The sequence below is a fragment of the Eurosta solidaginis genome, chromosome 5, assembly GCF_040869045.1.
Source record: "Eurosta solidaginis isolate ZX-2024a chromosome 5, ASM4086904v1, whole genome shotgun sequence".
NCBI classification, from domain to species: domain Eukaryota; kingdom Metazoa; phylum Arthropoda; class Insecta; order Diptera; family Tephritidae; genus Eurosta; species Eurosta solidaginis.
In genome coordinates, this window is record NC_090323.1 from 140,945,818 (window position 1) to 140,972,008 (window position 26,191).

The 26,191-nt window shown below is 34.4% G+C and overlaps 1 protein-coding gene across 1 annotated transcript in view; it reads left to right on the forward strand.

Annotated features, from left to right (window-relative positions):
* Uxs (UDP-xylose synthase) overlaps positions 1-23,274 on the forward strand; it is a 60,487-nt gene extending 37,213 nt beyond the window's left edge. Inside the window, exons 4-5 of the mRNA XM_067787186.1 lie at positions 17,832-17,956; positions 18,029-23,274. Of these exons, the coding sequence (XP_067643287.1) occupies positions 17,832-17,956; positions 18,029-18,574 (671 nt within the window). The 3' untranslated portion in view covers positions 18,575-23,274. The remainder of the gene's footprint in view (positions 1-17,831; positions 17,957-18,028) is intronic.
* Positions 23,275-26,191: the final 2,917 nt, after the last annotated feature.

Genomic DNA, 26,191 nt, shown 5'->3' on the forward strand with positions numbered 1-26,191 from the left:
GGGGCTGCGAGTGCGGTTGTTGTTACAGCAGTCGAATCATTACCAGAATTGGGTTGCATAGCAGGAACATTAACAGCATCAGAATCATCAGCATTAACAGAATTAGTGCTGTTCCCAACAGCATTCGCTTTGTTTTTTGAAGCTGGAGTCTTGTTCTTAACAGACATTGCAATGTTAGCAGCAGCACTGGGGTTAACAGTTGTATTGGGAATTTCAGCAATATTATCAGGTACAGGAACATTAACACCATCAGAATCATCCGCATTGACAGAATTAGTGCTGTTCCCAACAGCATTCGCTTTGTTTTTTGAAGCTGGGGTCTTCTTCTTACTAGACATTGCAAAGTTAGCAGCAGCACTGGGGATAACAGTTGTATTGAGAATATCATCAGTATTAACAGGTGCTGTCAATCGTTTAGCATAAGACATTTGTGTATTGAAATCATGCGAGGGGGTGGCTGAGTGAACGCAAAAAGGCTCACTATTGTTATCAGCAGAAATTGGACTCGCATAAACAGGTGTTCGGGCGAGCAAGTGGCAATGTATACATGGCTGCATTAGAGTAGGTGAAATCGATAGAGTATGAGGTTTGAGCGCGCAACTAACATTACCACTAGTCAACGAGTTCGGATTAGTGATAGAGCTAACAACATTTTTTATTTTATTTATGTCATCAGCCATCACCTCCACACACCTTTCATTGTTTTTGTTAGAGTCGTCTTCATTATCTTTAAAATGTTTTTTGATGACACTTTTCATATCAGCCATCTCCGCAAACAAATCCTTAAATTTAAGGTCCAAGGCAAGCATTGTGGACTCCATTGTAGCTTTATGGGATGCCAACACAGCGTCATAGGCGTTACAAAGCTTGCCATAGGCGTTTAGGCAATCCGCGCACATATAACTTAGGTGGCGGTTCTTCATAAGCAAATTCACGTCGTACTCTGAAAAGTTGCCTTCACAGCAAGAACGATGGTAGACTTTCTTGCAAAAGCCACCACAAGGCACAATAAGGGTATCCGAACGCGAAAAATTCTTGTCACACTTGGCACAATATTTATCCATTACACCAGATATCGTAATAGGTAAAATAAATATATAAAAACTGGATAAAAAGAATAAAAAACAGAGAGCGAGATAAAACACGTCTGTTCGGCACGAACGCACTTCTTATTATTTGTTATTTAAATTGTTAACTCCCTTTCCAAAAAAATTCTTAAATATTTTCTAATTTTCAAATTATTCATTTAATTTTTTTTATATGGTTCTACGTTCACCAATACGAACCGGTAATTTTACAAATTCGGAAAATCAAAATAACAACCATACAAATAACATCATGACTCACAATACAACTCAAAATTCTAACATTAATACAACACAAAACAACATCTCGAATATAACACAAGATACTTCAACACAAGATAACTATACAAATTTTCCTTCTACTAAATCTATTAAATTACCACAATTTTGGCAAGATTGTCCTGATGCCTGGTTTCTACTTGTTGAAGGACAATTTGATATTAATAATAGCCGTGTTTTTTTACACACGCGTGTACCGAAAAGCGGAGACACAACCCTCTGATGGCCATAGGGTATAACATATAGCTAAATCAGTTGCGATGAATTGCGGACACACATAGAATACATAGAATTAGTGTAGAGGGTGAAACAGATGTAACTGAAATCTGAGTATAATGCGTATTGAAATTTAGTAGGGCAAATTTTATGCACAGCAATTTCAGAGGTGTATTTAAAGTTTGTCGCTTAGCAGTCCATATAAAGTTTAAGCGTATAGCTGTTTAAGTGTAAAAAAAACACGGCTAATATCACTGATTATAATTAAAATTTCAAAATGTTCTAGTTATCCTTCAACAAGATACTATTTCTAAAATTTTTGACGTTATTAACCCTCCTCCTCTTTTCAATAAATATGATACAATCAAAAAAATTGTATGTGAAAGAAGCGAAGAAAAACGATTGGAACAATTATTTTCAAAAACTGAACTTGGTGATCGTTCACCATCTGAATTATTCAGATTTATGAAATCACTTATAGGTACTGACTCCATTGTAAGTCAAGAATTACTTTTCAAATTATGGATTCGTAAATTGCCACAAGAAATACAAATCCATTTAACTTCTAGTAACAATCAAAATAAAGATGAAGTTATTATTTTAGCTGACAAACTTTTTGATTTAATCAACAAACCTCATTCTTCCAAATCTCCTATTGTTTCGAGTATAAATAATAATATTTTAGAATGCGTTAAAAATTTAACTTAATTAACTACATCTATTTATCAAAACTTAAATCAAATTTCTAATGATATTAATCAATTACAAATCCGTTCAAGATCTAAAGATAGAAATAGATCTAAATCTCGAAATTTTTCAAGATCCAGAAATTTTTCAAACCATCGTAATTTTAATTCACAAACAAATATTTGTTGGTATCACAAAAAATTTAAGAATAACGCTCTTAAATTTATACACCCATGAAACTTTAATCAAAATCATAACTCAAATTCCGAACAAAATTTAAACTGAAACAATCAATTATGACGGTGACGGATAATGAAAATATTATTAAACTTACTCGTCGCCTATTCATATTTGATAAATTCAATAAACTTAATTTGCTTACCGGCGCAGTTTTATCAGTTATTCCTTTTTCTAAATTTAAAATTTATAAAAGAAATTCAGATCTTACTTTGACTGCAGCAAACGGTTCTTCAATTGAAACTTTCGGTACAAAATTACTTAAAATTGATTTAGGTTTAAGAAGAGATTTTGAATTTCCATTCATCATTGCGAACATTGATACACCAATTTTAGGAGCAAACTTTTTAGAAAAATTTGGAATTATTTTCAATATTAAAAGTAAAGAAATAATGTTTTCTACTACAAAAATTATAGTTGCTGGATCTTCTGATATTTTCTCACTCAAAATTCCTATTGTCGAAAATAAGTTTTCAAAAACTTTAAACACCATACGGTTCACAGGATAGAAACAAAAGGTATTTTACTATTTTCGAAACCCAGACGTCTTGATCCAATCAAACTTAAAATTGCTAAAGCTGAATTTGATTTCTTAGTTAAAACGGGTATATGCAGACCCTCAAATTCTCCTATTGCATCTCCACTTCATCTCGTTCCTAAAAAAGAACCAAATGATTGGAGACCTTGCGGAGACTACCGAAGACTTAATTTTATTACTACACCAGACCGGTATCCTTTACCACATATCCACGATTTAACAATTGATTTAAAAAACAAACAATTTTTTTCCAAAATTGATTTTGTCCAATGGCAGAAGAAGACATTCATAAAACTGCAATAACTACCCCTTTTGGAATGTTTGAATTCGTAAGAATGTCTTTCGGTTTACGAAACAGTGCTCAAAATTTCCAACGCTTTATTAATGAATTGATTTCGATTTTGTATTTACATACATTGATGACATTCTTATTGCAAGTGATAATGAAGATCAACATATAAATCATTTAAAATCAGTTTTCAAAAGACTTGAAGTATATAATTTAAATATCAAACCTTCAAAATGTATTCTCGGTGTAAATAAATTAAAATTTTTAAGTTACGAAATTTCAGGCGAAGGTATTAAACCATCTTTAGATAGAATTGAAATCATAACAAATTTTGAAAAACCAATTTCTATAAATAAATTACAAAAATTTTTAGGTATGATAAATTACTATCACAGATATATTAAAATGTTAGCAACAGAACTTAGTCCTCTGCATGAAATGTTAACACATGCAATTAAAAACAAACTCAAACAATTAAATTGGACAAATGAAACCACAACAGCTTTCAAAAATGTTAAAAAACGTTTTGCTAAAAATACTTTACTTACACATTTCGACAAAAATGGTACTTTATCATTAGCAGTAGATGCATCAAATGTTGCTATTGGATCAGCTCTTCAACAAACTAGCAATAATATACTAGAACCCTTAGCTTATTTTTCAGGAAAATTAACTACAACAGAAACTAAATATTCAACATTTGATCGTGAACTTTTGGCAATTTATAATTCAATTAAACATTTCCTTGAAGGTAGAACTTTCTCAATTTATACTGATCATAAACCTTTAATTCATGTTCTAAATTCTAAAGTAGATAGATCTCCTCGTCATCTACGTCATCTTGAATATATTGCTCAATTTACAAATGATATTCAATATATACGTGGAAAAGACAACATAGTTGCCGACAAACTTTCCAGTATTCCAGAAATAAATGCAATTTCAACTCAAGATATAAATTTAGAAACTTTATATAAAGAACAACAAACTGATACATTTTTACAAAAAACCATTTCTGATCAAAATTCTAAAAATAATTTAAAAGAAATTCATATTCCAGTTATTAATTTAAATATATGGTGTGATGTTTCTCTACAACCTTTTCGACCTTATGTTCCACATTCTATGAGGAGAATTATATTTGATAAAATTCACTCATTATCTCATCCAAGTATAAGAACAACTAGAAAATTTATTCAAAATAAATATTATTGGCCTAACATGCGTAAAGAAATTAACGATTGGACTTCACCTTGCATCAATTGTCAAAAATTTCAAGACATACTAAATCTCCTATTCAAAAAATTCAAATACCATCAGGTCGTTTTGAACATATTCATATGGATATTGTTGGACCTCTTCCAGTTTCAAATGAAAATTCTTATATTTTAACAATTATTGATAGATTTTCACGTTGGCATGAAGCTTATCCACTTAAAGATATTTCAAAAAATACTATAGTAAAAACTTTTATTCAAAATTATATACCACGATTTGGTATACCATTAAATATTACAGTAGATCAAGGTTCACAATTCACTTCAAAATTTTTTACGGAATTAACAAAACTTTTAGGTTCTCATAAAATTCATACATCTCCTTACCATCCCCAAGCAAATGGCATGATAGAGAGATTTAACCGAACTTTAAAAGCAGCAATTATAGCATCAAACGACTCGGATCATTGGTCTGACATTTGTAGTGTCATGTAATGCCAGCCAACTAAAAACTAAAAATAAAACTAAAAACTAAAAAAGCTGGCATCACCCCCACATGCAACCATGCATGTATGCACTTGGCGTTACTGGGTGAAAGAGTCGAATGACGGAGAGAATTCTGATTGGCTGAATCTTCCGTTACTCGACTCTATCACGCCATTGCATTATGCGATTTTCCCGTTATGCACTTTTGGATACCGGCAAAGCTGCTTTGAAGCGTCAGCAGTTTTTTCAGTTTAAGTTAGAGTTGAGCCGGTGAACGCACAACCTAAAACGCGCGTTAAGAAATAAGATACCAAAAGTGTAACATGAAAAATAAACTAATGAACATTTAAATAAATAAGAATATTAAATAAAGTGTAATTAAACCATAAAACAAACTAAGTTTATTAATTTAAAAACTAAAAGAAGAAAGTAAAGTAGGTTTGTGTGTGTGCGTGGGGCTAAATGCCCAAAAACGAGTGGCATCGGTATGCCACTTTACATGGCGACCGTGACATTTTCATAGAACAACTGCATCATAAAGAATTGTGTAAAGTGTTGAAGAGTCTACACAAACCGATAAATCAAAAAATTTTTCAATTTATAAGAGCGTGTAATTTCTGTACACAAGGGCTTCACATTTTTGTATTGCGTATATAAAATGTTTAGCAACAGCATCTTCGCCGGCACGGAGTTAGCGCAGTGCGCTACCCACGCGTGTGAGAAAAATGTTTGTTAAACTTAAAGAACCATTTAAAAGGGAAATTTATTTAAGTCCCACTTGTAAAAAACTATATACATATTTTAAAGAAACTAAGAAATTAATAAACTTTTAATAAAACTAAATTATACAAAAGAAAATAGTTAGTGGCCAGTGCCTGTGTGTAGATAGCGTGCGTGGGTGTGCTCGCAGAACATATTTTCAACGTATCCTAATTTGGAAACAACAAAATGTACAACAAAATACAAATTTAACATTGCTGGTGCAGTAAACGCATATTTTATTAAATTACATACAAAAATACGAAAAATTAAAAATAAAAAAAAAAAAACACAAAAATTTAAAATTATCTACAAAAAATGATACACAAAACATTTAAAACTTCGACATAAACTACAAAACTTTTAAAACATTAAAATAAAATTTAAAATCTACCAAAAACGTTGAAATTGAAATAAACAAAAATTCAAAAATCCTACAAAAAAATATATTTCAAAACTATAAAAACCAACACTATTAACAAAACCAATGAAGTTTTGAAACCAGCTGTACTTCAGCTACCAAGCCACTTGCATAACGGCATCACTACATTAATAACGGCACAAACGCCAAGAATTTTATATATACATTTATAACGGCGAATGAAGTAACGCCACAAATACCAAAACATCGACAGAGGCATTACATTCCCAGAAAGTCAGCAGCAGCGGGAAAATTCCGTAAGCACCGAAACCTCCATCAGCGCAGCAACATCAAATGCAGCACCAGTCCGCAGGAAAGCGTTGACAGCAGTAATGTATGTATGTCTATTTCATTTAACTGTACTTATTTCATTAAATTATATTTTACTTATCATAATTTTATATCACATACTTTTCTAACAACTAAATTGGTTAAGATGTGCATTTTGAATTTTTCCCATGAATAATTTTATATAAAATCCCAACAAGCAAATTAAACGTAATTAAAGGTAATGTAAGTTTCAAACCACTTTCACAGGAAAAATTTTTTTGTATAAATAAAGCTTTTTTCTAAATAATTGTTCAAATGCTTTTCCAATCGATAAATTTTTATTTCAATCAATTCATTCAAACATTTATACCTTTTTATCAATTTACTTTCACAATTTATATTAATAAACATTTACCCTAAAAATTAAAAATATATTATTAAAAGTAATAAAGTATAAATTTAATATCGAATTTATTATTAAAAAAAAAATTTTTTTTTCAGAGTTTTTGTGAATTTGATAGCCTATGACTTGTAAGCAATTCAATTAAAAATATTTCTCCAAAAAAAAAAAAAAAAATTTTTTAATTTTACCATTTGCACAAAATTCTGAACTCTCCCATTTTTGATATGCCATTAAATTAAATTTTTGCCCTAAACCACGTAAATTTAATAGGAAAAATTAAAATAGGTATTTCTCTAGCCTATAATTTAGAGAAAATCAGCAGACCGGATGTTCCTTTGTTTTCAAAAAAAAAAACAAATTATATAATTTTCTTAACCAGATTTACCATTTTATAAAATTTATACCAAACGCGACAAATTTTAACCGGATTTTTAAATAATACTCGGATTTACAAAATATTTACCTGATTTACAAAATTTTTCTTTTAAAATAATTTTCAATAAAATTACCGTATTTCAAACACATGTCCGATTCTGAGGGCAATTCCAGCGATAAATCAAGCTCTAAAGGAAGGTGTTCACTAGCTCGTCAAGAAGATTTTTTAGGATTTAATGACTCAGATATCGCAGAAAATAATAATTCAAATTTTCAGTTAGAACCTGACTTTTCCAATTCTCACTCTACTTCAAATCCTTCAGATTTACAATCGAATAACAATATTCAATCATGGCAACCTCAGAACAGAAAAAGGTGTTCATTACCAGTTGCGCCACAATTATTAGGGACAACTGCAGCGGCGATCCACTGGCATTAGAATCTTTTATCGACAAAATAAAATTAATTGAAGTCTTCTCAGATGAAAATTTAAATAATACTTTTATTGCATTTTTGAAATCCAAACTTGAGGGAAAAGCACGCGAAGCATTACCAACCGTAATAAATTCAGTCGATGAAATAAAGACTGCCTTGAGAAATAGAATAAAACCCGACAACTCGAGAGTTGTTTCTGGTAAAATCGCGTCTTTACATGTCATCAATAATAACTACTCAGACTTTGCTAAACGCGTTGAAGAACTATCCGACGCATTGGAACGTTCTTTGATTATTGAAGGTATGACACAAGCAAAGGCACATGAAATGGCCGTAGAGCAAACAGTGAATGTGTGCAGGTTGAACACTCGTTCAGAATTGGTCAAATCCATCCTGGCTTCAACTACCTTCAGTGATTCAAAAGACGTAGTTGCAAAAATGATAGTGGAACGTAATAATGAGGTAAAAGAAAGACAAGTACTAGCATTCCGTACTCGTGGTAATTGGCAAAATAGTTTTCGAGGAAATTATAGGGGTAATAATTTCAATAATAGGTACAACAATCCAAATGCAAGATTCAACAATAACAATAGAAATAACTACAACAATAATAATTACGGGTACAATAATTCTAATAGAGGTAATAATGACAGATATAGCACTAATAGAAACAATCAGCCTAGTAGTAGTAACAATAATGCTAATAATAATAATAGACGTTCAAATTCGCGAAGTAATGCCAATGTACGCGCTTTAAACGTAAACGACCCTCAGGAGCGAACACTGGGGGATCGGGATCACGATTTAGACAATTAAACGAATCTTCTCCAAAAATATTAAAATCCATCTACTGCTTGAACCTTAATTATTCGGATTTTATTGAACTTCAATGTAGCGATTCCTACAAACCATGTACTTTTCTAGTAGATTCTCAAGCAGATATTTCTTTAATCAAAATTTCAAGTTTATCTCAAAATTGTAACTTTAATAGTAACGAAATAACCAACATAACAGGCGTAACACCTGAAACAATTTCAACTTTAGGAACCTTAAAAACCAACTTAATTGCATATAAATTTTTAATACCGCATACCTTACATGTAGTTAACGACGATTTTAATATACCTTCAGACGGAATACTCGGCAAAGACTTTTTAAAATTAAATAAATGCATTATTAATTATGGAAGCGATAGCATAACTATTAATACCGGCTTAAAAAGACTAAATATTCCAATTTTGCACGGCACAAGTACCGATTCTTTAGTTATTCCTCCGAGATGTGAAGTTTATCGGTTATTTAAATTACGGCAAAGTGCATTGTTGACACAAATAATCCAGTTATAAAAATTTTAAATATTACTGACGAAGTAAAACATGTCAACAATTGCAATATCGTAACGGAAGATATCACCAACTACAATGTCTACAAAATCAATGAAACTTCAAAAGATCAAAAACGCTTAGAGGAATTAACGAAAATTTTGAAAAATCAAATGCCGGGTTATGCTCAAAAACAATTACTAGATTTATGCTTAAAATATACCGATGTATTCGCTTTAAAAACTGATCGTATGACTTTAAATAATTTTTACGAACAAAAGCTACGTTTAACTGACAAAAATCCAGTCTATATAAAAAATTATCGTTTACCATATACACAACGTGAAGAAATTAATAAACAAGTCGAAAATTTATTGCGAAATGATTTAATAGAACCCAGCTTTTCTAATTATAACAGTCCTTTAATTTTGGTGCCGAAAAAAGATCCTTCAGGCCAAAAGTCTTATCGTATGTGCGTTGATTTCAGAGCAGTCAACAAACCGCTTATCGCAGACAAATTTCCGTTGGCACGCGTAGACGACATACTCGACAATCTTGGCAGTGCCAAATATTTTTCGACTTTAGATCTTTTTTCTGGTTTTCACCAAATACCACTTCATGTTAACTATAGAGACGTTACATCTTTCAGTACAGATCGAGGAGCTTTTCGTTGGAAAGTTTTACCTTTCGGTTTAAATATAGCACCAAACTCTTTTTCACCTATGATGTCATTAGCATTTTCAGGCATTTCGCCAAATCCAGCTTTTATGTACATTGACGATGTTATCGTCATCGGATGTAGCGAGACACATCACCTCAAAAATTTAAAAAAAGTTTTCGAAACTTGTAGACAATTCAATTTAAAATTAAACCCCAACAAATGCAATTTCATTCGTTCTGAAGTAACTTTTTTAGGCCATAAATGCACCTCAAAAGGCCTGCTGCCAGATGACTCAAAAATAGACGCAATTAAAAAATACACTAAGCCTAAAGACAAGCATGCTGTTAGGCGATTCTTTGTATTTGCAAATTATTACAGGCGTTTTATACCCAACTTTGCGTCCATGGCAGCCCCTTTAAATCGTCTAAATCGAAAAAAAGTTGAATTTGTTTGGGATGATGCTTGCGAAAATGCTTTCGAAAAATTAAGATTATCATTAATGTCTCCTCAACTATTACAATACCCTGATTTTTCAAAAGAATTTATTATCACTGTAGATGCATCTAAGAGTGGTTGTGGCGCTATATTATTTGCTTTGCATCAAAATCTTTCAATAAAGCCGAACAAAAAAAGGCAATCATAGAATTAGAACTTTTAGCAATACATTTTGCTATAAAACATTTTCGGCCGTATGTTTACGGTACACATTTCACGGTAAAATCAGACCATAGACCATTAGTTTATCTATTTAATATGAAAGATCCTTCCTCGAAACTCTCTAGAATCAGATTAGATTTATCAGAAACAATTTTACAATTGAATATATTAAAGGAAAATCGAATGTCGTGGCTGATGTGTTATGAACCCCTTGACGTTATCGCCTTCTTCCTCATTCAGGAGCGCCCTTCAACTACCCACAACTATGGCGTGTGCACTGGCTTAATCCCGGAGCTTCAGCAGCGTGAGTTCCCAAAAACATAGATGTGAGTAAAGCACACCCTCGCCAACAAGGTCAACAAGATAAATTACTCTTGCACACATTTAAACAAACCTAAAACTTACACTTTCACTGGTACTTTTCAACGGCTACCAATCCACTCCCCCTTACCTTCGCAGCGCAGTTAATATCGGACGGCTGCCCTCTGCCCTCCCTTCCATCGCTTTTAGCTGATGATGAAGCCCCATTAGTTACCACCCACATTTCCTAAGGAATCAGACCATCATTTTTCAAATTAAACTTCCATAACTAACTTTATTTAATATAATTCACATTTGTACTTATCATTTAGTTGCTTACACTTAGTTATTTCAGAATATGTTAATACGCTTTAGCTTTTGTTTTCTTTTTCTATTATTTATCGGTGATCAAAATCTTCATTTACAAAAATCAACTAACTTATATCGTAAGCGTTACACGATATCTAGTATGACTAACGATTTTTCTTGGGGAGTAAAACCAAAAGTAACTATTGACCTACCTCAATATATGTACATACTTATTCAAATCGCGGTTTCTTAATCAAGTAGCATTTGTCCAAAAAAAAAAAAAGAAGCCCTAGGGTACCCTTGGATACTGGGACGCAAGTGTATGCTTACTGATAAGAAGAACCAAAATTAATGGGTAATGACTTTCTGAGACTTTTCATACATATTTGGCATTGGCGAACTTCTCCAGAGCCAATACCTAAAAATGAAACCAATTTCTAACAAACTAAAGCTGAATACGGATTGCACACTCGTACATATGTACATACATGTATGTAAGTATACATCTATGCAAGTATTTATTTAATAAAACCAAACCTACGTTTGAGTTATTCTTTCACCACGTAGGGATACAAATGGGTTTGGATACCACTTTATGTGAAAAAGATGGTTATATACCTACACGCGTATATATATATATATATATGTATAGGTGTATATGGATAGGACAGCTTATAAGTATACAAAACGAATGAATTGACTGAGGGAAGTCTGGCTCCTTGTAATTTTACTAACAACATTCTTACTAGTCTTTCTTATTGATATCGTCCTATTTTACATCTTTCATTTATGTACAACTAGCTTAGTTTTAGGTCACGTTTAATCCTCTTTTGAGCGAGGGATACTAACATATATATTATTTTCTGTATATCATTCGAAGCATATTGGGACGGTGCCCTTATAATTACAATGAACAGTGTAAGGCTGCATAATTTAGGTAGGGAATGTTCAGTGAGTGTGATACATAGTTTATACTTCTATATCAATAAAGTTTATTAGGTCCCAAGGCTTATTTGTATAATTCCTGGGCTATTGGGAATAGCGCGAAAATTCAGGCAGGCAGTTCCAGACCAATTTAATAAATGTTTGCAACAGCCACATACTAATTTCATTAATACATACCAACTTACGCGCTGTGCGTACAAGGAATCCTTGCGTGCTGAGGTATTTAAGAAATTTTCAGGAGGACCCGCACTTCTAATACTCCTATGCACGAAATAATCTGGCCAAAGCAGTCTGTGCCAGGTGGTGAATCTTTGATTGATGAGGCAATTTATAATTATTCCAGGTGTGGTTTCAAATACAGCGCCCCGTGAAGATACGGTCACATGAGAATCACTCGTGTGGTATGATTAAGCCGCTGGCGTCGAACGGTGAGGCAGCTTCCGAAAGTTTATGTGCAATTTCGATTGCAACGATGTAGAGGAGCAGTGAAACGTCTAAAGGTTTCGGTTCGGTGTTTTTTTCTTCTTTTTTCTGGTAGGACCAGATTCCCCAGTTCGGTGGTAATATTTCGACGACCACTTTTTTTTTGTGATGTTACCTGCTTAGCAGCTCCAGACCGAAAAAAAGAAAACAGCAACCCCAGACCGCCAAAAAGCCCGCCAACCAAAAAAACTATCTATTTTTTTCCAGTTTCCAAAACTATTCCTGCTAATCAGCTGGTTGACTGTTATGGTGATTTTGTGATTGTCAGTCTTCTGCAAGTGTTCAATAAGTATTGAAACAAACAGGGGTATGCAGGTAGGCAAAAAAATTACTTATATTCCTTGTGAGTTGGTGAGGAAATTGGACAGTGTGTAAAACGCTCTGTACAGATGCTCTTTCGCGTATAAGTATAGACGAGATTAAAGATTCGACAAAACACCTTTTAGCCGTTAAAACGCGATCACAAACTAAACAACAAGAATTACAAAATGAAAAAATAAGTTTAAATGATACGACTTCTAACGATAATAAAGTACAAGTTTATGATAAATTTTCATACGATTTTTCAAAAAAGATACCGCGAGTAAAATCAACAATACAATATAATAAATATAAGGAGATCTCCAATTTACAAATTTATGCGCATCTAAAACATAAAAAATATAATTTACTTAATCTCGTGACTGTTAACGAAATAACGAATTTAGATGAGTTACTTTCGAGGCTGGAAAAAGCAGCCGACAATCACAATATTAAACAATTAGAATGGCCAAAAAGCGATATATTTTTCAATCATTTTACAATTACAAATTTTAAAATCCGCGGAAATGAAATTTTAAAATCATTACAAATAATATTGACGGACCCTGTAGAGACCGTAACAGACAATGAACAGAAACAAAAACTTATGACAATTTATCACGAAGATCCAGTGTTAGGAGGTCATTGCGGAACAAAAAGGTTATATGCCAAATTAAGAACTAAATATTACTGGAAAAACATGACACGTGATATAGCGAAATTTGTGAAAAATTGCAATAAATGTCTTTTAAACAAAGTGAGACCAAAAACAAAAAAAAATCTTGTCCTTACTCCAACACCCTGTAAACCATTTGACATAGTAATTATCGATACAATAGGTCGACTTCCAGAATCAAACTATGGTAACAAGTTCGCTGTTACTATGATTTGTGACTTTTCTAAATACCTGGTAACAGTAGCTGTACCAGATAAATCAGCAAAAACTATCGCATGTGCTATTTTTGAAACCTTTATATTAACATATGGTACAATGAAAGCCATTAGATCCGATTTAGGGACGGAATACAAAAATGAATTATTCTCGGAATTAACAAAACTTTTAAAAATTAATCATGATTTCTCAACAGCTTATCACCACGAAACTGTTGGTACTGTTGAAAGAAACCATAGAGGCTTTAACGAATATTTACGTGCATATCTAGATGAAACGTATTCAGATTGGGATACGTATTTGAAATATTTTACATTTTTACATAATACTACAAGTAGTTCGGTTTTTGATAATAAATTTACTCCTTTCGAATAAATATTTGGCAGAAAATCTACAATGCCACATGAATTACAAAAGGAACAAATCGATCCGATTTATAATGTAGAAAATTATACAAAAGTGCTAAAATATAGAATGCAAAAATCTCATAAAATGGCATCAAGTTTGATTAATAAACATAAAATTAGAAATAAAGAATTATACGATAAAATGGCTAAGCCTTTAGATATTAAAATTAATGATAAGGTTCTAGTAGAAACAGAACCGAGAAATTAACATAGAAATATATATCAAGGTCCCTACATAATAAATAATATCGATGGACCAAATGTAACAATTTACGATGAAATTAATAAAATTGAAAAAACTGTACATAAAACCCGTATCCAAAAATTTTATTAAAATTGATAGTACTTTTAAATTTTACTAATTAATCTTTAAATATAAATATATTTTAAGAATGCACCAAGGAGTGTAAAAAAAAAAAATGATAAAAATTTTTTTTTAATGTTAATTTCGATACGAGCTAATTTACTAAATATATGTCACCTAAATAATATAAAAAGATAGCAACTTACAATAAGCTTACCATACAAAATAAAATATCGGCTCACTTCAAACTAAACTAAATCATCAAAATCTAAAAATTAACTTTTCCTACATATTTCTTTTTGCAAATTTCAATTTTAATTCTTTTTGATATAGCCTAAAGAAGAATGTGGCAAGACTGATCACCTTGCCAAATTCTTCTTTTCCAAAGGGGGATGATGTAGTGTCATGTAGTGCCAGCCAACTAAAAACTAAAAATAAAACTAAAAACTAAAATAGCTGGCATCACCCCCACATGCAACCATGCATGTATGCACTTGGCGTTACTGGGTGAAAGAGTCGAATGACGGAGAGAATTCTGATTGGCTGAATCTTCCGTTACTCGACTCTATCACGCCATTGCATTATGCGATTTTCCCGTTATGCACTTTTGGATACCGGCAAAGCTGCTTTGAAGCGTCAGAATTTTTTTCCGTTTAAGTTAGAATTGAGCCGGTGAACGCACAACCTAAAACGCGCGTTAAGCGCCAAATACACGACACGAACATTTCCGCGAACATTCCCGTTATGTCATGTTTCTGCGACCTCTTCTGTCGAGTATGGTGGTGTTTGCCAGTTCGCGCAAATGTTCGCCAAAAATCAAAATATTTTAATTTTTGGCGAACATTTGCGCGTACTGTTCGTGCGTGTATGGCGAAATAGCTCATAATCGTAGTAATTTCTGAACGGAACAGACGTGCGCGGAAAAGTAAAATGGACAATAAAAAATTTCTGAGTGAATTTATTGAAATGTATAAATCTTTGCCATCATTGTGGCAAGTAAAAAGCAAAGATTATTGTAATAGAATTAAAAAGCATAATGATTATGGCAAAATTTTTTGTAAAAGTTGGTCAAATGTTGCCTTGCTCATACGAACATTAAACCATTCTTTGCACCAAATACTTTTTTTGCGATCTTCTCTCTTTTTTTACGCTTAATTGCCACAGCGAGCAATACTGCTGCAGCACAATTGTTGTCCGTATTCATCGCTGTCTGAAAGAGAACCAATGTTCGGCCAAAAGTTCGTATTGTGTATGGCCAAAGCTGCGAACAAGATTGCAGAATGTTCGCGGAAATGTTCGTGTCGTGTATTTGGCGCTTTAAGAAATAAGATACCAAAAGTGTAACATGAAAAATAAACTAATGAACATTTAAATAAATACGAATTTTAAATAAAGTGTAATTAAACAATAAAACAAACTAAGTTTATTAATTAAAAACTAAAAGAAGAAAGTAAAGTAGGTTTGTGTGTGTGCGTGGGGCTAAATGCCCAAAACGAGTGGCATCGGTATGCCACTTTACACATTTTATCATTCATTCTACTTGGTTTACGAATTTCTATTAAAGAAGATTTAAAATGTTCATCTGCTGAACTTGTTTATGGCCAACCACTTGGAATACCTGGTGAAATAATTATTTCAAATAGTAATAAAGAACATGATTTTTCTAATGACACTTCACAAAATAAGAGAATATTTTTCGCTTGTTCGTTCTGAAGTTTTTCATCATAACAAAGAAAACTTTTTCGTCCCTAAAAAATTAGAAAAGTGTGAGTATGTTTTTGTTAAAGTTCTTCGTAAATCTAATTTAGAATCACCTTATGAAGGACCTTTTAAAGTTATCTCTAAGAAACACAAAACATTTACAATTCAATACAAAAATACCATTAAAAATATTTCAATTGATTTACTTAAACCAGCAAACATACTTATTAACACTAATTTAAGTACAAATACATTAAACAACAAAAAACAAAAAAAGGTTACATTTAATATTAATTAATAATTTGTATGTTTTAAATTTTCTTGGAGGGGGAGTAAATATAGTGTTAACTACTTCGTACTCTTTAATTTTTAAAATAATTTTTAATTGAGTTTTCATGTTAACTTAAAGTTTTTGAATAACTTCAAAAAAAGAAAATTCTAATTAGTATTAAAATATCTAAACTCAAAAATAAACAAAAATAAATTTTTAAAAATAAAATAAATATTTGGTTAACCACCAAAGGCAATACCGAATTTAACACGTCGTCGTGAGTCGTCGTCGTTTAATGACGACGACGACAATGGCAATAAGGGTTAGTGATTTCTCAATTACCTGTGAGTCAATTCTATCGAGGGAGTTAATGATTTGACTTATGATCTCAAACTATGCTACGTAAAGCTGACGCCGTCAAACCACATCCCCCACCGAGCTGTTTTTGGTTGTTGGTGAATGACTTGAAAGAAATTTTAACTAGAGGTAAAACTTTCCATAGCTTTGGATGATTTTTCCATTTATGGTTGCGCATTTACAAGCCGTTTCAAAATCTTGTTCCTGTCAAAATGCATAAAAAAATATAAAAAAGCACTGATTTGTTTATTTTTCAATAAAAAAATATCTGTTTATTTTTAAAATAACAAAAAAAAAACATTAAAAATAGGGGTTAAACAGTTACCTTTTTTAACCGACACTTCTATACTATGCACATTGTGATTAGAGTATACTGTGGCGAATATTAGCATCACTATCCTGTTAGTAATAAATATTCACAACAACGAAAACAGCAAGCAGCCACACCTATGTACGTGTACACATTAAACCAAGCAGCCACACTTATGTACAAGACAACGAAGAATATTCCATACACATAACCAGCAGCTTGAAGCAGAGAGATTATTTCACATACATATACTATGTAGCCGACAGCTAAGAGCACAAGTTGTTACTCACACACACACACGCATTTGGCTAGAAGAAAAACGTAAACTACAGATATACATGTATATAGCCAAATAACCAAGCATGAAATACAACTGTTCTAGAAGGCATGTTCGTGAAACGTCTAGACCTTAGGAGAAATGGGCGAACGAGTTAACCGAGAGTATAAAAGCAGCGGAAGATGAGTAATCAGTAATCTGTTTGATTTAAACACGCTATTAGTGAAGTATAACTGTAATTGTGAAGTACTACTTCCAGTCTAATAGTCTATTCTCTTAAAGATCATTTTGCAATACTGAATATTGGAGTTATTTATTCGACAGTTCAGCGATTCGAACGTTAGCAGAAGGTGTATACATACCGTTACAATCCGATAAAAAATCATGCTGGAGCATGTTTTTGGGAATAGCTTATTAACTTTTACACACCAACAGTCTGGGTAGGAGAAGCTATAAGCTACGTTTCCAATCCTTTGAAAGAGTTGCGATTAACCCCTTGAATTCCAATTATTCTTTTTTATTCGGGATCCTTTTATTTAGCGAGATATGCATATATGGTACTTGTCATCCATTTCAGGTCATATATCGTGAAACATTTAAATGTACATAATTAAAATTAAAACAAATGTTTATTCAAGGTGATCCAACTGTACACCCGCAACCCGAAACTTATTGGGGTCATGTAAATCCTATTGGACCGCGGGCATGCTATGATGAAGGAAAACGAGTATCAGAAACTCTGAGCTATGCATATGCGAAACAGGTTGGTAATTTATTTAATAATGATAGAACATTTATGGAAAATGTAAATATTTGTATATATATATTTTTTTAGGAAAATGTGAAAGTTCGCGTAGCACGAATATTCAATACATACGGTCCTCGGATGCATATGAACGATGGGCGTGTTGTTTCAAATTTCATACTTCAAGCGTTACGAAATGAAACAATTACTGTCTATGGTAATGGCAAACAAACCCGATCGTTTCAGTACGTTTCAGATCTAGTTAATGGCTTAATTTCTTTAATGGCTTCCAACTACAGTCAACCCGTAAATTTAGGTAATCCAGTGGAACATACAATTGAAGAATTTGCGTTAATCATTAAAAAGTTGGTTGGTGGCGCCAGTGAAGTTAAACAAACAGATGCAGTCGAGGATGACCCGCAAAGGCGTAAACCTGATATAACACGCGCGAAACAGTTCCTTAATTGGGAACCTAAAGTTCATTTACAAACAGGATTGTATCGTACAATTGATTATTTTCGACGTGAATTGGAAAGGTCTGATCGATTTCAAAAAGATTCAAGAAAATATTTTGATTCTCCATTTTTCGAACGCTCCGATCAGAGTAAACTCAGTCTAGTGCCAGATAATGATTAATACGAATAGTGTACAAAACAAGAAAGATGGGTTTAGAATCACAGGTATAGGAAAAATTACAAATATTATACCGCCGTCTACGAGCCAAAAGCTGCTGTAATGTTTAAAATAGATAGACGAAACTTTCGGGCCTATCATGAATTCCGTTCTCCACTCTAGTCGGGGAAGAACGGCAAACCGCTAATATAATTTTCCGTCTATGTGAGGTCCTCACGGGCCGGCCAGTTCAACATATTGTAACGAATTTACTTGCAAATCCTCTTATTTGCAATCCTCTGCTGAGTTCGTATCACTAAACTGTTGAATAAATATCTCCAATATTGAATAATGGAAAAATGACCTTTATTAAATTACTTCACAATAACACTTATACTTTGCTACTCGCTGACTTAATAACCAAACTGATTGATAACTCAAATGAAATTCTATTATTGGCCGCCAGATCGCATGCTTAATCAATAACTGATTGATTGCTCAACTCAAACTGAATTACAGCGCCTCTACATCTGTCGCCTTTTATACTCTTTGGTTTCCTCGTTCGCATTTTTCTAGAATCTACTAGCATTGTCCATGAGCTCTCAAACTTCTCAGCTATAACTAAAATTGCACAATTTTATACATCTTTTAGGCGCTTCCAGAATCTACTAGTCCAGTAGCTCTCAAACTTCTCAGATATATGCATGTGTTTGCGCATTGACTCTCCGCTGCTCGTATTCGTACATGGTACATATGTGTAGACGCAATTATTTATTCGTTTATGTAGATACATAAAGATTGAATTATTGATGTGAATGTTTGTAGTTTACAGTCTCTCGTGCGCACATAGGCGTATAAGTAAATGCATCTGTGTGTGACATCTCTCTGGGCTGCCTTATATATGTGTATACTTGATTTGATTATTAACGTAAATACTGCTTGGCATGGCCTTAGCATCGCCTTAGTGATGGGATAACTTAGTGATGCTAATATCCGTGACACTGCCCTCCACCTAAGTCTGATCGTCCCGATCAGACAAATCTCCCGATCTAACTGCCGCTAGCATCTCCAAATGTACCACTCTTCTAACCCGTAGTTTCCCAGTGGTTTGTATGCGGTAGATGGTATCACTGATCTTCTTCACAACTTTGTACGGGCCTTCCCAACTGCACAGAAATTTAGCTGGAACACCTTTCCGCCGGTGAGGGTTGTTTAACAGTACCAAATCTCCCGCCAAGAAACCTTCCGAATTAAAGTTCTTGTCATGCCAATGTTTCATCTTACTACTCATTACCCTTGGCCGTTCCTTCACACTCTGTTGTTTGGTCAATGAACCACTTCGTAGAGCTTGCGCTTGACGGATTGGCTTGACAGTATCGTTCCGCCGTTTCCCAACAGAAGTGCGCGATGGCTTGAAACCACCCTTGCATGCTTCCTGCAAAATTCTTGCAGTCGTTTTAGTGCGTCCATTTGGGTTTGTCAATGCCGGTGTTTTTCTCGGAGGTACTTCTGATTTCGCTTCGTTTGGCCCATTCGTTTCATCAACCTTTGACTTTCGTGGCCTTTGTCGACTTTTCTCCACCAGTACTCGATTACTGCTGAAACCTTTTTCCAAGCTGAAGTTAATTGGCACATCCTGGTTCTTATAATGCATCACCCTTTTCTGCATATCGATCTTGATGTCATGGTCAACCAAGAAGTCCACTCCCAATATGACTTCATCAACGATCTCCGCCACAACGAATTTGTGTAAAACCATAACCTTCCCAATCAGTAGGTACTTCACATCTCACTTCTCCCTGGACATGGTTATACTCGCCTGTGACCGTACACAACCTTGCTCCAGGTAACGGTTTTACTCTCCTGTTGACTAATTCAGATCGAATCAAGGAATGAGATGCGCCCTTATCTACAGTCAGTACACGCTCCTTGCCATCGACATTCCCTCTGACGGTAAGACTGCTCGATTTTCTACCAATTTGCAACACAGATATCACAGGGCATTCAATAGCTGGATCTAGATCTCGATCTCTACCTCTTACTCGCTCTTGCTCATCTCCTCCAGCTTTGCGTTTACGGCCACCCACATTGTTGGAATTATTAGGACCAAGATCGCAGTGACGTGCAATGTGACCGGACTTCCCGCATTTGATAACTTTTTCACTCCGCTTTTGCGATCCTTTCAGCGCCTCCAATATTGCGTCTACCCACTCTGGCCTTTCTACTTCCACACGGCGTGCTTTGAAAACTGGCTTACACAGAAGCGAAGCTGTTTCCTGAATCAGAGCTTGTGACACCGTTTCTGCGAATGTTGGCTTTGGGTTTGCGTATGTAGCTCGCTTTGTTTCGACGTCCCGTATGCCATTTATAAAGCTCTGAATTTTTACCTTTTCAGTGTATTCCACGTGTGCGTCCGCATTCGCTAAATGTGCTAGCCTTTCAATATCCGACGCAAACTCTTGCAATGTTTCACCAGGCCTCTGGAAGCGGTTCGGCAACTCCATTTGGTATATCTGTCTCCTATGCTCAGTTCCGTATCGTCTCTCTAGAGCGCCCATCAATGCTTCATAACAGTTCCGTACGCCCTCTGGAATGGTTTGTAAAATCTCAGCTGCAGGCCCTTTCAACGCCATGAACAGTGCAGCAACTTTATCTTCCGCATTCCAGTTGTTCACTGCTGCGGTCTTCTCAAACTGTAGCTTAAAGACCTGAAAAGGAACAGAACCGTCAAAGGATGGTGTCTTTACCTTTGGATTACTCGCTGAAACAGCTGGGCGATTTAGTTGTAACTGCTCCATACGACCTTTTAAATCATCTACTTCTGCCTGAAATTGAGCCATTTTTGCATCCTGCGCTTCCAGTTTTGATGATACCTGTTCCAAAATTTCTGCCGACATTTGAGATATACGTGCCTCTTGCGCTTCCAATTGAGATGCCATATATGTCTTTTGGTCTTCCAGTTGAGATGACACTTGCGACGTCATTTCTGAAATACGTGCCTCCTGTGATTCCAGTTGGGATGCCATATATGTCTTCTGTGACTCCAGTTGGGATGTTATATTTGTCTTTTGTTCTTCCAGTTGTGATGACATGTTGGTGGATATTTGTGATGACATTTCGGACATTTGTGCCGATATTGCAGCCAATATCATGTTCAAGTCTGTGTTTGTAACTGTCTGCGATGTTTCGTTTTTCTCTTCAATTTTTGTTGTTGTTTCGTCCCCATCAGGATAAAAGAAAACTCGTCCACATCAATTCCTTGCGACTCCATTACCTCTCGTAGCCGTGCTTGAAGTTCGATCTTATTGCCGGTTGCATTTAATCCACGGTTCTCCAACTCCTTTTTCAGTTGCTGGATCTTCAATTCACTGAACTTTGCCATGTCCAAGTTGTATTCCCAATCTTCGGAATTTATTCAACAATTCCTCTTCTGACACCAATTGTAACGAATTTACTTGCAAATCCTCTTATTTGCAATCCTCTGCTGAGTTCGTATCACTAAACTGTTGAATAAATAACTCCAATATTGAATAATGGAAAAATGACCTTTATTAAATTACTTCACAATAACACTTATACTTTGCTACTCGCTGGCTTAATAACCAAACTGATTGATAATTCAAATGAAACTCTACTATTGGCCGCCAGATCGCGTGCTTAATCAATAACTGATTGATTGCTCAACTCAAACTGAATTACAGCGCCTGTTCATCTGTTGCCTTTTATACCCTTTGGTTTCCTCGTTCGCATTTTTCCAGAATGTACTAGCATTGTCCATGAGCTCTCAAACTTCTCAGCTATAACTAAAATTGCACAATTTTATACATCTTTTAGGCGCTTCCAGAATCTACTAGTCCAGTAGCTCTCAAACTTCTCAGATATATGCATGTGTTTGCGCATTGACTCTCCGCTGCTCGTATTCGTACATGGTACATATGTGTAGACGCAATTATTTATTCGTTTATGTAGATACATAAAGATTGAATTATTGATGTGAATGTTTGTAGTTTACAGTCTCTCGCGCGCACATAGGCGTATAAGTAAAGGCATCTGTGTGTGACATCTCTCTGGGCTGCCTTATATATGTGTATACTTGATTTGATTATTAACGTAAATACTGCTTGGCATGGCCTTAGCATCGCCTTAGTGATGGGATAACTTAGTGATGCTAATATCCGTGACAATATTATCTTGAAAAAATATACAGAAATAGTAAAAAAAATCGAAAGCTGATCCAGAAATGACAGAGATGGTATATTTTCCATTCGTTTTATCGATAAATTGTCGTCGTCGTCTCAACATGCTTAGCCAATACCGACTTGGTGTCGAAGTGACGACGACGTCGATACGATGTGATGTCGACTGAAATACGGCGACGACAATGACAATAAGGGTGATTTTTTCCCATTCAAAAGTTATCACTAAAAACAAGTTTTGTAAATATGAAGTCCCGATGCAACCAGTCGATTTTGATCACAGAACCTGGATCGTCAGACCTGTAAGATAAGCCCTATCCACTAAATGATGTTAACTATTATATCATAGGTCCGATTTACTGAAATTTCAAAAGAAGATTTGGTTTTCACCGTGAGTTAAATGCGTTACAATATTTGACTAATTAATTTAATCAAAATGTAGATTTTACTTAGATTTGTTTATATTTAACTCTAACTAGTCGTATATTGTAAAATAAGTTTAAAGAAATGAGTATTTTATGACTATAATTTTATTAATTATTGAAGCTATCATCGCCGGCATACATTTGCCAAAAATCCCCATATTCAGATCTATTCGTTATTTATTACGTTCCATTGGTGCGTAAACCAGATACGGATATAAATTTAACATGCAAATGCAACAACAACGTTGTGATCCTGATATTTATCTGGTTGAATTTCTGATCCGTATAGCAGTTCTGTTCGTTTCGTTTTCTGTAGTAGATTTTTTTGACAGCTGACCACTTTTGAGTTGGTAGCACTAATGGCTCAACTTTATGGTTGGCTCATCTCTACAGCAACAACATACCTTTGTTCACATTGCCAAAATCATCGTGTTAGTGTTAGACGAATGGAATGGAATGAAAACATAAAACTTAGCAGCATTTGTAAGTAGTAAGCAAATGTTGCAAATTCGTTGGTTTCATTTTAAGTTTGCCATCTCCTTCTGACAATCCCTACTCCAGTGAAATGAAAAAAATAAAATCAGCTGGTGAGATGAGCCAACCGTATAGTTGAGCCATTGTAGTACTGGACTAAATACGTGTACATATGTGTATACATAAAACAACTTGAGGGTGATTTAAGGAAAATAAATAGTTTGCTTATGTGCGAAACTATTTAAATGTTAATAAATCTATCAGTATCTTAAAATTTTGTGTACGTTTCTTCTTATTTTCAACAAAACATGTTTTATATTAGTGCTGCCAGCTCTCATAAAGTTGATCCAGATCGTTCCAATGAGATTTGAGCCAGAGCCGGAGCTCGATAAACCAATGGAACGGCCCTATTGTTTGGAGTGGCAGTGTTAGAAAAAATGTGTATTTTGACAGCGCTCTCTCGAAACAAAGAGTCGCAAATCCATTCATCTATGTCTGAGAGTGGTGCTCATTTTTCACTCTTTGCAGAAACAATATGGTGGAGAAATACAAGGTGGCATCACAAATGGATAATTGACGTATATTGGAAAGATTTGCCGTCATTCCTTGTCAAATTAGTTTGGAGACAAACCGGTTACAGCTATGCGCCATCATCAGTCCGAGAGGTCGGGGCCCTTAACCCTTGTCCACCTTGATGCGGGGCGGATGTCACAATCATCATTATACTTACATCCATGCACCCCCCTCGCAGAAAGCCCACTCTAACTTGGACCGCTCGAGTTTCTGCCTGGCAGCGAGTCCCCTTTTCCTCTGCTCCAAATGACCCTACATACTCACCCTAATGTCATCTTCACCCACCCCAGCCGATTTAATTAGCAAATCATGTTGATTTCTTTATTTCAACTTCAATCTAAGATATTATTTATTAAAAATATCTTAATTCTAGACAAAGATTGAAATAAACAACTATTTAAGCCAAAAGAAATTTTAAAACTGACTTTCTTATACGAAAATATACGTTTGCAAAACACCATATATGTGTAATAATACAAAGTTAATGCATCTTCATAGCGACGAGTACTTACATACGACAAAATTAAAGTTATTACCATAAGGCATCAACCCCCTGCAAAAATTGTTGGATTACGTGTTCCATTTTCTTCATGTTGGAGTACTCTAACAATACTCCTTTGCAATGCGTTTGCGGACCACCATCAGCCGATCAGTGCTCGTTTTTTAACGACTGTGATCACGACACGATGACGATCGAACAGAGTTGCCAAAAGTAAAATATTGCGTACAAATAACTGATAATAAAATTTACTATGGCAACTCTGATAAAATGCAACCGCGCACTGGTTTTATGTATACATACTATAGTATAGAGAAATATTAGTTTCTTTATTCACGCAAATGCTAAATAACATAAGAATATTCGTAGTATAAAATATAAAAGTTGTATTGTCCCTCTTCATTTACTTTCATTTTAAATTAAATTCACTCCGATAATTCTTTCCGACACAATACCGCTTTAGTACTTTGGCATATGATCCTCTGTGGGTGCTCCACGGAGTACTACAGTGAAAGTACTTTGGAAAGTACTCTCACGTATGTACTCTATGGAATACTCACAAACAAAGCGAGAGTGCGATCACCTACTCTCCTAGGACATCGCAATGTTAATTGGAGCACATCTTTTGTATGAATACAGATTAGTTTTGGAACACTCCTAAAGGAGTATTCCTTACACTATTTATTGAGTACTCGCGTTTTTTGAAGGGTATTCGCTGTTTTTTTGGGCGAGATATGCATAAAATGCCTTCTATACATTTTCGTGGGGTATTTGTGTTTATTTCTCCGACTGTATTTAATTAATTCTCTTTCCAAAAATCACAGTTGCACAAGGTAAATGCGAGACAATTCGTAAATGTCCCTCTTAGAAAACATTCGGCATCAATTTTTTGATTTCCAGCGAGTTACTCGCCACTCGTATCAGACTGGTGGCTCTTATTATATTTATCCTCTTTCGTTATTTAACCACTGCCACTAGATGTTACAAACAAGCATACATACAAGACTAGAGGGTTACATATAAGTGAAGGTAATATAAACTTGTTAAAAACGACTGCTGCAGTTTAAATTTTTTGGTAAAATGTTCCTTTAGTGCACACTTAGACAAAAAATATGGTAATAGTCTAGTTGAGGGGTCGACTGCTAATACACTACCAAATATATCGAGGGAGGTGTCAAACGACGCGTCTTGACATCAGTATTAATAATCCGAAGGCGGAAAATAAAAATTATAACTCGTTCAAAAGATATTCACCCTTATTGTCATTGGCGTCGTCGTCATTGAACGACGACGACTCACGACGACGTTTTAAATTCAGTATTGCCGTTGTCGTTTTCGATAACTATTGACGACTATCGACACATGTTTGGTATTGGCTAAGCAAATTTGCTGTCGTCGTCGCCCTCACACGACGCCATTTGTGTCGACGCTGTTTTTACTGACGACAGAAGTAAATTTGTAAGTAAAATATTTC